The sequence below is a fragment of the Portunus trituberculatus genome, chromosome 30, assembly GCF_017591435.1.
Source record: "Portunus trituberculatus isolate SZX2019 chromosome 30, ASM1759143v1, whole genome shotgun sequence".
In the NCBI taxonomy this organism is placed as follows: Eukaryota; Metazoa; Arthropoda; class Malacostraca; order Decapoda; family Portunidae; genus Portunus; species Portunus trituberculatus.
This window is the reverse complement of record NC_059284.1, coordinates 3599465-3612489: the sequence shown is the minus strand read 5'-3', so window position 1 is coordinate 3612489 and position 13025 is coordinate 3599465. Positions and strand designations below refer to the sequence as shown.

Genomic DNA, 13025 nt, shown 5'->3' with positions numbered 1-13025 from the left:
GTACAAAATAGATAGGCTGATAAGACAGGCCTAAACACTTCCTCATGTCATTTGGAAGGCTCATCTCATCATAGTCTGTCACGTCGTACATTTCATTAGAGGCATCTCAGTAATTCAATAGCTTCACTGGCTAGGTTATCGTACGTGGCTTATTTTTTTACTATTATTGAAGTATTTGGTTATTGAAGATCACCGTACCTCAACTCATTAAGGTACGAGGTTCATTTTAACGTAACTCTCGTATCTTTACTGGCCAAATTACCGTATGTGGCTCATTTTTACGATTATTTTAAGTCACTGTAGACAAAAAATTTAAGAGCCATCGTACCTCATCAAATCAATAAGGTACGAGGTTCATTTTGGCACAACTCTCGTACACCAATAAAATAATAATAGAATACCGTACCAACCTAATTTTTACTGTTTTTTTTATTATTCACTCGACTTTAAAAAAATAATAATCAAGAGCATCGTACCTCATCAACTAAATAAAGTACGAGGTTCATTTTATCAACTCTCGTACATCAGTGACTAGAATACCGTACTAACCTCATTTTTACATTTATTTGAGCTAATCTGCAACAAAACTAACAAAAAACGAGATATGCGGGCGGAGAGAGAGAGAGAGAGAGAGAGAGAGAGAGAGAGAGAGAGAGAGAGAGAGAGAGAGAGAGCGTGCGTGTGTCCTAAGCTTCAAGGGCGCGGGTGGGAGAAAAGAGAGAGAGAGAGAGAGAGAGAGAGAGAGAGAGAGAGAGAGAGAGAGAGAGAGAGAGAGAGAGAGAGAGAGAGAGAGAGAGGAGCAGTCAGTAGGTCAGTGGCGTCCCTTGGCCTCCTCTCTCTCTCTCTCTCTCTCTCTCTCTCGTAAATATTATTCTAGGCGCCCCATTACACTTAAAATTTTCCTGAGAGAGAGAGAGAGAGAGAGAGAGAGAGAGAGAGAGAGAGAGAGAGATAAAAGAAAGAAATTATTAAAGAGGAAAGCACGTAGACATTTGTGGGGCTTCCTGTCGGTAAAGAGGAAGAAGAGGAGGAGGAGGAGGAGGAGGAGGAGGAGCAAGGTACTGTACAGACTCGCTTAACCTCAAACCTCCAACACTAACAAGTCCTCTTCCTCTTCCTCTTTAACCTCTTTTAGTAGTAGTAGTAGTAGTAGTAGTAGTAGTAGTAGTAGAAGAAGAAGAAGAAGAAGAAGAAGAAGAAGAAGAAGAAGAAGAAGAAGAAGAAGAAGAAGAAGAAGAAGAAGAAGAAGAAGAAGAAGAAGAAGAAGAAGAAGAAGAAGAAGAAGAAGAAGAAGAAGAAGAAGAAGAAGAAGAAATAAATAAATAAAAGGGAACAACAACAACAACAACAACAACAACAAGGTAAGATAAACAGAGATAGAAATGCAATGGATCGACCGAGAGAGAGAGAGAGAGAGAGAGAGAGAGAGAGAGAGAGAGAGAGAGAGAGAGTCAGTACATGCATTCATAATGGAAAGAAAAAAGATGAAAAAAAAAATATATCAGATAAACTTAATCCACTGAAGGTATGACAGTCACCGCCCCCCCCCTTCTCTCTCTCTCTCTCTCTCTCTCTCTCTCTCTCTCTCTCTCTCTCTCTCTCTCTCTCTCTCTCTCTCTCGATCAATACTACTTATCGATCACATGCTGACTCAATGTTTGTATATCATTTCTTTCTCCTAATCAATTTTTTATTCTCTATCTACTTCTTTCTTCTTCATTTTCTCTATTCCTTATTTGTTCCTTTCATTCTGTTGTTTATTCACCGTTTTCTTCTTCTCTTATTATTCTTATTGATTTCCTCCTCCTCCTCCTCCTCCTCCTCCTCCTCCTTTTATTTTCTTCCTAATCCTCCTCTTCATATCACTACTACCAAGAATCCGCCGCCGCCTCCTCCTCCTCCTCTTCTTTCTCTTCTTCCTCCTCCTCCTCCTTCGATTCTTCTTCCTCCTCCTTCTCCCCATCCTCCTACTTTGTAATGCTCTCTCTCTCTCTCTCTCTCTCTCTCTCTCCAAGGGCGTGACTGGAGGAAGGATAGGCAGACTCCCTCAAGGTTTCCTCCCTCTATCTCTCCCTTCTTCCTTGTTTCCTCCACATTCTGAGGAGGAGGAGGAGGAGGAGGAGGAGGAGGAACAAGAAGAAGAAAAAGGAGGAGGAGAACAAGAAGAAAAAGAAGGAGGAGGAGAACAAGAAAAAGAAGGAGAACAAGAACAAAAAGAACAAGAAGAAGAAAAAGGAGGAGGAGGAGGAGGAGGAGGCGTTACAAAAGAGAACAAATAAACAAAAAGAATATCACCACTAATTATTATCACCACCACCACCATCACGTCACCACCACTACCACCACCACCACCACCACCACAAAAGAACACAATTAAACAACAACAGTAGCAGCAGCAGACATTTTGCCCTCCTCCCTCCTCCTCCTCCTCACAATGTTTCTCCCCCCACCCCCCTCCCCCCCGCCCAGGACAAGCTATACAGTATCTAATCAGAATTAAAATATCTCATTCTTTTATTTTATTATTGTTATTGTTTTAGACCGTGTGTGTGTGTGTGTGTGTGTGTGTGTGTCTCTCTCTCTCTCTCTCTCTCTCTCTCTCTCTCTCTCTCTCTCTCTCTCTCTCTCTCTCTCTCTCTCCAACAACAACAACAACAACAACAACTACTTCATATCACGCTTTCATATCCTCCTCCTCCTCCTCCTCCTCCTCTTCTTCTTCTTCTTCCTCTTCCTCCTCTCCTTAAACCACAAATATGACAATGACAAATCTGACGTGTGTGTGTGTGTGTGTGTGTGTGTGTGTGTGTGTGTGTGTGTGTGTGTGTGTGTGTGTGTGTGACGGGGGGGGCTCCAAGTACCGTAAAGTAACGTAACACTGAGGGGGCGTGAGGAGGAGGAGGAGGAGGAGGAGGAGGAGGAGGAGGAGGAGGAGGAGGAGGAGGAGGAGGAGGAAGAGTAAAGGGGAACAAACGAAGAGGAAAATGAGAAAGAGAGGGGGAAAGGAAGAGGTGTAAGAAGTAGTAGTAGTAGTAGTAGTAGTAGTAGAAGAAGAAGAAGAAGAAGAAGAAGAAGAAGAAGAAGAAGAAGAAGAAGAAGAAGAAGAAGAAGAAGAAGAAGAAGAAGAAGAAGAAGAAGAAGAAGAAGAAGTAGTAGTAGTAGTAGTAGTAAGTAGTAGAAGAAGAAGAAGAAGAAGAAGAAGAAGAAGAAGAAGAAGAAGAAGAAGAAGAAGAAGAAGAAGAAGTAGTAGTAGTAGTAGTAGTAGTAGTAGTAGTAGTAGTGAAGAAGAAGAAGAAGAAGAAGAAGAAGAAGAAGAAGAAGAAGAAGAAGAAGAAGAAGAAGAAGAAGAAGAAGAAGAAGAAGAAGAAGAAGAAGAAGAAGAAGAAGAAGAAGAAGAAGAAGAAGAAGAGTAGTAGTAGTAGTAGTAGTAGTAGTAGTAGTAGTAGTAGTAGTAGTAGTAGTAGTAGTAGTAGTAGAGAGTAGAGAGAGAGAGAGAGAGAGAGAGAGAGAGAGAGAGAGAGAGAGAGAGAGAGAGAGAGAGAGAGAGAGTCACATAGTACACAAAGCGATTTATCACGTCATAACATAAACGTCTCTCTCTCTCTCTCTCTCTCTCTAAGGAGGATAAGAGCGCCAATAGAAGGATACCAATTATAGGATACCACAAGATCCCCCCCTCATCCCTCCCTCCCTGGCGCCTGTACATGACAGTGCATTATTGTCTTTACTGAGGAGGAGGAGGAGGAGGAGGAGGAGGAGGAGGAAGAAGGGTGGGTTAGCTGATCTGGCAACATTGGGTGACTCTTTCCATGCTTTCTTGGTATTACAAGGAGGAGGAGGAGGAGGAGGAGGAGGAGGAGGAGGAGGAGGAGGAGGAGGAGGAGGAGGAGGAGGAGGAGGAGGGGAAAAGATGCATGTTCTTAGGAAATGGGATAAGGAGGAAGAAGGGGAAGAGGAAGAGGAGGAGGGAAAGAGGAAGAAAGATGAGATGGAAGCTAATACGAGGAGGAGGAGGAGGAGGAGGAGGAGGAGGAGGAGGAGAGAGAGAAAGAAAGGAGAAAGTAAAGAAGAAAAGCAGGAGGAGAAGGAAGAGGAAAAATTGAGAGAAAGTAACCAAGAAGAAAACTGAGACAGGAAGAGAGAGAGAGAGAGAGAGAGAGAGAGAGAGAGAGAGAGAGAGAGAGAGAGAGAGAGAGAGAGAGAGAAAAATAATGGAGGGAACAAGAAAGACAAAAAAACAAGAAAAAAAAAACTAACTTCGAGACAATAGATAAAAAAAAATGCACACACACACACACACAGGTTGACCCCTATCATAAAACATGTCTGGCTCTCGTTAAGGTGTGCAATGTTTCAAAAGGTCACAAGCGCTGACTCACATAGGCTTCTATCCTTAAACACCTCTGCGATTCACCTGCACTCTTTCCAAAGGCTTTATCTAAAATTACACGAGTTTTCTAAGGTGATTTTACGGTTCTAGAGGCAGAGTGACAAGATTTCTGGATTACTAACTGGAGAAACACTCTTGAAAACCCCGCTAGTCATCTCTGTGGCCTTGGAAAACAGTCATAGTGAGAGAAAATTGCGTTTTTTAAGGTGTTTTTACGGTCCTAGAGGAAAAATGACAAGATTTCTGTATTATTAACTGGAGAAACACTTGAAAACCCCGCTAATCACATCTATGGCCTTGGAAAAGTCGTGGTCAGAGAATAGCATTTTTAAGTGTTTTTACGGTTCTAGAGGCAGAGTGACAAGATTAACTGGAGAAACACTCTTGAAAACCCCGCTAATAATCTCTGTGGCCTTGGAAAACAGTCGTGGTGAGAGAATAGCATTACTGAATACCACGATGATCTTAACCACTTCAATACTGGGACACTTAGGAAGGGTCTATGGAGGTCAGAAGGTTAATGGCTACAGTCTTCACTATTTTAATCCCTTCAGTACTAGGATACATTTTAACCTGAGATTTATGTACGATTAGACCATTTTATTGACATTAGGAAGGGTCTATGGAGGTCAGAAGGTTAATGGCCACAATCTTCACTATTTTAATCCCCCACATGAGTTTCTGAAGCTGTATAAAATCACCAAATAGTAAGCAGAATGAATATGGAAACGCGTCATGGTACTGAGGGGGTTTGGGCGGTTAAACTAGCTCACCCTTGTGTTCAGAAACCCTTCACTCTCTCACAAAGACTATTTTCAAAGGCCAAAGAAGATTAACCACGATTTTCCTAAAGTGTGTTTTTCCTGTTAAGAATGCAGAAATTATGTTTACCCTTCTGTACCATGACGCATTTCCACATTCATTCTGCTTGCTATTTGGTGATATTCTACAGGTTCAGAAACTCATGATGGGGTTAAAATAGTGAAGACTGTGGCCATTAATCTTCTGACCTCCATAGATCCCCTCCTAATGTCAATAAAATGGTGTAATGGTACATAAATCTCACGGTAAATATGTGTCCCAGTACTGAAAGGGGTTAAAATAGTGAAGACTGTGGCCTTTAATCTTCTGACCTCCATAGACCCTTCCTAATGTCAATAAAATGGTCTAATCGTACACAAATCTCAAGGTAGAAATGTCTCACCGTACTGCAAGGGTTAAAATACTGAAGACTGTGGCCTTTAATCTTCTGACCTCTATAGACGCCTCCTAATGTCAGTATAATTATCTAATGGTACACAAATCTCACTGTAAAAATGAGTTTCAACATTGAAAGGGTTAATCTGTCAATAAAAGATGACAAACATTTTTGAAGTGTGTTTCTCCAGTCAACAATGCAGAAGTCTTGTTAATCTGTCAGTAAAAAGATCACTAAATGGTTTTGAAGTGTGTTTGTCCTGTTAACAATGCAGAAATCTTGTTAATCCGTCAGTAAAAGATGATTAACTGTGTGAAGTGTGTTTCTCTAGTCAACAATGCAGAAATATTGATAATCCGTCAATAAGACAGTAGTAGTAGTAGTAGTAGTAGTAAAAAAAGACGGCAGAGAGAGAGAGAGAGAGAGAGAGAGAGAGAGAGAGAGAGAGAGAGAGAGAGAGAGTTTATGAAGTATGTTTCTCTGGTCAACAATGCAGAAATCTTGACAATCCGTCAGTAGATGATGATTAACTGTTCTTGAAGTGTGTTTCTCCTGTCAACAATGCAGATATATTGCTAATCTGTCACTATAACAGCAAAAAAAAAAAAAAAAAACCCTTGAAACTTTCTATAACCTTGAAACACCCTTAATAACCCTTCAACACCTTATAACCACCACAAAACACCCTTAACAACCTTTAACACCATTATCAACCATTCAACACCCTATAAACACCCTTAACAACCCTCAACACCCTGAAACACTCTTAAACACAACTAAACAACCTCCGCCGTGTCTTTTAAGCAGCTTGGGTAAGGTACCAATGCTTTTTCTTACCCCTGTGTCTCCCTGGGTTTCTGAAGGAGGCGCGGGAGGCGTGGGAGGTGATGGAGTCGGCGCGGGGTCGTCGTGGGAGTGACCTGGAGGAGTAGCTGACGGCGGTGGAGCGAGACATACGGGAGTGGTCGGAGTCGTAACCATTTTCCTCGCCTACTGGTTCTCTACGGCGCGGTTCTCCTTGTTCTCTGCTCCTCTCGTGGTCTCTATCGCGTTCTCTATCGTGGGTTCTGTTTCTCTCCCTCTCTCTCTCCCTGTCACGTTCTCTATCCCTCTCGTGTTCTCTGTCTCTATCACGGTTTCTTTCTCTCTCTCCACCTTCCTGCTCCCTAGGACGGTCTCGATAGTGTCTCGGCAGCGTGCGGGGGGCGTGCGGTGGGTGTGTGCTGCGGGGGGTGTCCTGGTAGTGGTGTGGTGGGTGTTGAGGGTGTTGGGGCCGTCGTCTGGTCTCCCCAACACGTTCCTCACCACCTCCTCCATTCTCAGCGTCTGTTTTCACCAAGTCTCTCGCCCCATCCTTCCCAGCGCCCTCAGACACCTCACTCCTGCTGTCCCCCGGGTGCCTCCTCTCCCTCGGGGCCCAGCTGCTGCCGTCCCCATCCCGAGACCACCGCTTGTGCCTCTCCTCCCGTAGGAACCCCTGGTCGGCCCTCACCCTGGGGTCCCCGTAGTAACTCCATCGGTCCTGCAAGTACAAGGAATCCGGGACGTCCTTCCTGAGGCGTACGTGTCCTTGAGCCGTGTCCTTCCGGCTAGTTTGGTCCCTGCGGGTGGCGGCGGCCCGTGGTGCATGATGGGCGGTGTGGGCGGGGTCTGGGTGGCCGTTGCGTGCCTGCTGGGTGCCTGAGGGCGGCCTGGAGTGCCTGGGGTGGTTGCCATTGGGTGCCAGCTGTGGCGAGGTGGCGGCGGCGGGGGACGGGGGAGGCCGGCCCAGCTGAGCGGCGGCGGGGTCTCCAGTCAGCTGTTGTGGTTGCGTCATCGGGTTCTGGGGGTGGGGCGGGGGCAGAGGGCCAGGCGGAGGAACCAGAGCACCAGGGGCCATGGGCGGCAGGGGCGGCATGGGTGTGTTTTGTGCCAGCTGTACCATGGCGGGGCTCAGCGGCGGCGGTGGCGGCGGCTCTCTAATGCAGCGATATCACCGGACTGACGGGCAATGAGTGGGGACAGGTAAAGCCCATGTCTGCCTCACCTCATGACTAATTAACACTGGGCAGGTGAGGCGCGGCGGTGTGCTGAGTGGTGGCGCCTCACACTCGTCGCAGGGCACACTCACTACCTACACCTTCAATCAGGGCGTCGCAGCGTGGCTCACCAAAACACATACACGGGGGAGACACGTCCACACCCACCCGCAGCAGCCTCTACACTGACAGGACACGTGGCAAGTGACGTCACGGCGGAGCACCAGCAACAAACACAGCGCATGCGTTCCAGCCGCCGCTACAATCATTACACGGAAAAACAACTCGAGACCAGACAAGAAGTGACAAAACCCACCCTTTCCACCCTCACCTGCCACACTCACACCTGAACACGATATATAATTCTCGTAATTAATAGAATAAATAACGATGCACTATGAAAAATGGCACGGAATCTTACGAGGCTGAAATACACTGAATTAAACTCGTGAAAAAATCCATCCTTTCAACCCTCACCCGCCACACTAACACCTGAACACGACACACACTAAATGTAAATAACAATAAATAACGATGCACTATGAAAAAAGTGGCACGGAATATTACGAAAATGATACACTGGAATTAAACTCGTGACAAAACCCACTATATCCAGCCTCACCCGCCAAATTAACACCTGAACACGACACACACTAAACGTAAATAACAATAAATAACGAACTATGAAAAAAATAACAAGAATATTACGAGGCTGAGATACACAAGCTTTTCATCACGCTAGGACGCATATCTCCTCTGTGTCTCGCCTCTGCTCTTGACACGCTCCTCCTGGCTACCAATATTATGATTCCCAGACTTATTTCCTCACACGCCGCTATGCTCAAGGCTTTAAAACACTGGAAGAGGAAAGCTGTGGGGACTTTCCGTGTGTGTGTGTGTGTGTGTGTGTGTGTGTGTGTGTGTGTGTGTGTGGCGGTACGTGGCAATACAGACTCAGGAAAGGTGAACCGCCTGACTAGTGTGACTACTACTGCTGTTGTTGTTGTTGCTGCTGCTGCTGCTGTTGCTGTCACCCGCATCTGACCTTGTCGCGCAGTGGACTCACAGCTCTCTCTCTCTCTCTCTCTCTCTCTCTCTCTCTCTCTGCGCGACACGATACCTTTGTTGCGGTGGCTTTACACAATCTCTCTCTCTCTCTCTCTCTCTCTCTCTCTCTCTCTCTCCATTCACAAAACACAATTTAGTCATGACAGGGGTTGAGAGAAAAAGTGGTTGGCAGAGAGAGAGAGAGAGAGAGAGAGAGAGAGAGAGAGAGAGAGAGAGAGAGAGAGAGAGAGAGAGAGAGAGAGAGAGAGAGGAAAAAAAAAACAAGAGACAGAAAACGAAAGAAAAAAATCACACAACACAAACACACACCCAAAGAACACCCAGCAACACCACCACCAACACCAAAACAACACCATCACTCACCCCTGGCGCCATAGTACCGTTGTTCCCTCCTGCCGTCACGCCCCTCCCAGCCTCTGTAGTACTCTCTGGGGTCCCTGAAGTAGGCGGTGTCCCTGTCCCTCGGATCGTCCCTGGAGCGCGTATCCCTGTGGTCATAGTAATCCCTGTGGTGGTGGCGGTGGTGGTGGTGGTGTGACCGTTCTGACTCCTCAAGATTGTTTATACTGCTGGAGCGAGAGAGTGGCTGGGATCTGAGGACGGGGAAGAGAAAAGGGTGAAATGGGTGAATTATGGGTTAAATGGGGAGAGATGAGAAAAGGGTGAATAACTGAAATGGGGAGGGAGAGGGGGAGAAAGGGGTGAATTATGGAAGAAATAGAGAGCGAGAAGGGTGAATGGAGGCAAATAGGGGTGTATATGGGTGTATAGAGGAGTATTGAGGGGTGTAGAAAGAAGAATGTGAGAGAGGGGGTGAATGGGGAAAACAAGGTGAGCAATGGGTGTAGAAGGATGTAAACGGGTGTAAAGGAGTGAATGACAGGTGTAGAGGTGTGTGGGTGTAGAGGGGTGTAGATGGGTGAATAAAGGGTGTAGAGGGGTGAATGAGGGGTGTAGAGGGGAGAAACAGGGTGAATAATGGGAGTGAATGGAAGATAAAGGGTGAATGATGGGTGTATGGAGGGAAAAAAGTGTGGGAGGGGTGAATGGGGGGTTGTGAATGGGTGAATGAGGAAATGGGGGTACACAGAGGGGAAATAGAGGGAAAGAAGGGGAATAGGAGGAAAAGATGATAAAAATGTCAGTAGACAGGAAGTGCAAGAGAGAAAGAAATACAAAACACAAAAGAAAACTTGGAAAATCAAAAGAAAAAAAAACAATAAAAATCTCCGTCACACACACACACACACACACACACACACACGTACCTGTCCCCCCGGCCACTGCCTCCATAGTAAGGGTCATCTTCGTATCCCGCCCTGTAGGAATCCTTAGAGCGGTCCTTGTAGTCTCTCCTCTTGCCGTCCCTGCGGTCCTTGGCCTCTTCCCTCAGCGGGCGGTCACTGTAGCGGTCCATCTCGTCACGGTACGCCCTCTCCCGCCTGTCCCGCGAGTCGTAGTAGCGGCGGTCGCTGTCCTCGTCGTCGTCTGAGTCCCGTCTCCAGCGGCGGCGGTCCTCGTAGTCCCTGTCGTAGGAGCGGCGGCTGTGTGGGGAGTCGTCTCGGTAGTAGTCCCTGCCGCTTCGCTCCCTGCTGCGCTCTCGGTAGCGGTCCGTGCTGCGGTGAGTGCTGGTGTCCCCTGTGCGGTCTCTAGAGTGGTCGCGCTCCCAACGGCCACCGCCACGCTCCCCTCGGTCACCACGCTCCCCTCTGTCACCGCCTGCCAGGTCAGAGCGGCTCCCAGAGTTCCCGGAGGTGAAGTTCCTGAGCTTGGGTTCCTCCGAGCCAATAGTCTCGCTGCGTACCGGTGGCACCACCACCTGGGCCGCCTGGCTGCTGTGGTGGCTGGTGTCAGGGCCGTCCGGGGGTGACCTGACCTCCGAGGGCTCCTGCTTGATGCCCACCGCCACCACCGGCTGTGGGTTGTCGTTGCCGGTCACCACGCGCTCTGAGGGCATGGAGGGCACCACTGCTGGGGTCTGGTAGGGTGTTGCAGCAGCAGCAGACTCACCCTTCCTAGACTCCCCTGGCACCATGCGGCTGAAGCTTGGTGTCTCCCTGTCTCCCTGCGGCCTGTCCTCTGCAGGGGCCTCCGTGGGGACCCTGGAGGGCTTGGAGAGGTCCAGCACAGCAGGGGAGGATGGGGTGGCGGTGTTCCCCAGGGCAGAGAAGGACTGTATCTTGGGCTTGGCGACAGCAGCCTGCAGGTTGGCACTGTGGGCTGCTGGGGGGTCAGAGTGCGTGCCCCGGGAAGGCTGCTGGAGTGCCATGGGGGCCTCCTTGGGCCTCTCCTCCTTCACCAGCCCTGGCACCACTAGCGGGATGGCATTGGAGGGTGGAGGGGCCTGTGGCTGGGCTGGCGGGGCTGGGGCCGGGGCAGGGGTGGCATCGAGGGGTGGGGCAGCAACGGTCAGCTTTACAGGGGCCACAGTGTCTGCCGCGGACCACAGGGACGGGCCAGGCTGCTCCATGGCACTGCTGAGGAGCTCATTGTTATCTGGCAGTGTCTCCAAGTTGGCACCGACATCTGGATACAGCACAGGGGGCTTGGCAGGCACAGCGTCACCTGCAGAGGTCTGGGGAGTGAAGTACTGGTAACCCTGAGGCACAGAGGAGGGAGGGGGCGTGTCCCTGCCTGGGGGGGGTTGGAAGGGGCTGCCTTTTCGTGGCTTGAGGCTCGGTACAGCACCGTGAGGCCCTGGGAACTGAGGTGTGGTGGGGGGGATGGAGGGTGGCACAGTGGCACCCTCCCATGAAGATCTGGCACTGGCACCTACACCTGGCACTGCTGATTGGTCTCCCTGCTGACTGCTGACCTCTGCTACCTCATCCAGCGGCACTTCTTGATTCAGTGTCATGGAGTGGGCTGAATGGAGCGAGTGTGCTGAGTGGGCTGACTGGTTGGATGCAGGGCGCTCCAGTGCTGGGTGCAGGGTCTGTGAGGGCTGTGGGGGGTGGGGGGTAGCCTGGTGCTCCACCGTCACCTCCGCCACACTGCTGCTGCTGCTGGTGCCTCCCGCTGTCCCACCCTGCCTGGGAGTCTCTGCTGTCTGGCTCTGACCTTCGCCTTGCCTCTCACTCACCATCCCTGCAAAACACACACACACATTCACAGTCATTTATTAACCAACTCGCCATCCCTGCAACACAAATACACACAATCATTAATCAACTAACTCAATAACATCAACAATAACTAATAACAGGTACATATCTTCCTTAACCTGGCGAGTCTTTCATAATGTTTCACCATCATTTTCAACACAAAATAATTACTAATGCAACACAAACACAGAGGAATTACTAACTCAATAACATCAACAAGAGTCTTTCTAAACATGGCGAGTCTTTCATAATCTTTCATCTCATCATTTTCACCACAAACACAGAAATAACTCAATAACATCAACACAAACAATAACTCATCACAAATACCCTTCTAACCCCGGCAAGTGTTTCATAATGCTCATTTCATCATCTGAAGCAGGGATTCTAAACCTCTTCCTCATTAAGAACCTCCTATGTTTTAAGACCATCTACCTGAACCTCCATTAATCCAGTAATCTGAATGTTAATTAAGTGACTGACACTAACTCAATGGTACTACAAAGGATATTACTACATCAGCCATCTAAGTACCAATGTAAATCTTCTTGTGAACTCCTGGTGATCTGAAAACCCCAGACCTATTAGCTATAACGAAAGGTACTGGAGTTTTGAAAGGCATGTTTACAAGATGAACAATAATTTAACCAAGATTCTACACCAAAACTGAAAGATACGAAAAAAAAAACTATTAGATCTTCACAAAATATTAGAAATGCAGAACTATTAGAACCTCACACACCTATTAGAACCCTCCAAACTATAAGAACCTTAGACCTTTTAGAAACACCCATTAGAACCATACAAACTATTAAAACCTCACAAACTACACCAAAAATGACCCAAAATATTAATCTAGACCATCACAAACAAAAACAAACATAAAACAATAAAAACAGTCCCCAAGAGAAGCCAGACCCTACCTGTGGGGGCTGGCGGTCCCTCAGGAATGGAAGAAGCCCCATCCGGTATCCTTGAGAAGATGGGATCTGCTGGAGGATGGGTCTGTGGTGGTGGTGGTGGTGCGACTTCCACGTTATCATAATGGGGCTGTGATTGAGTGTGGCTGAGCGATGGGGACTGGTGATGAGGCTGACTTGGTGTATGGGGGCTTAGGGATGGTGAATGAAGGCCAGGGGTAATGGGGCTAAGAGATGGGGATGGGACATGGGGGCTGGGTGAAGGAGATGGATGGTGTATGTGGGGACTTAGTGAGGGAGATGGGTGATGAGGTGGTGGGTGTGAGT

General features: G+C 47.9%; 1 protein-coding gene across 1 annotated transcript in view; it reads right to left on the bottom strand.

The window, feature by feature from the left end:
• LOC123510728 overlaps nt 1-13025 on the bottom strand; it is a 43133-nt gene that overhangs the window by 23378 nt on the left and 6730 nt on the right. Inside the window, exons 4-7 of the mRNA XM_045266064.1 lie at nt 12702-12985; nt 9943-11761; nt 9038-9267; nt 6426-7562 (exon numbers count right to left, since the gene is read on the bottom strand). Of these exons, the coding sequence (XP_045121999.1) occupies nt 6426-7562; nt 9038-9267; nt 9943-11761; nt 12702-12985 (3470 nt within the window). The remainder of the gene's footprint in view (nt 1-6425; nt 7563-9037; nt 9268-9942; nt 11762-12701; nt 12986-13025) is intronic.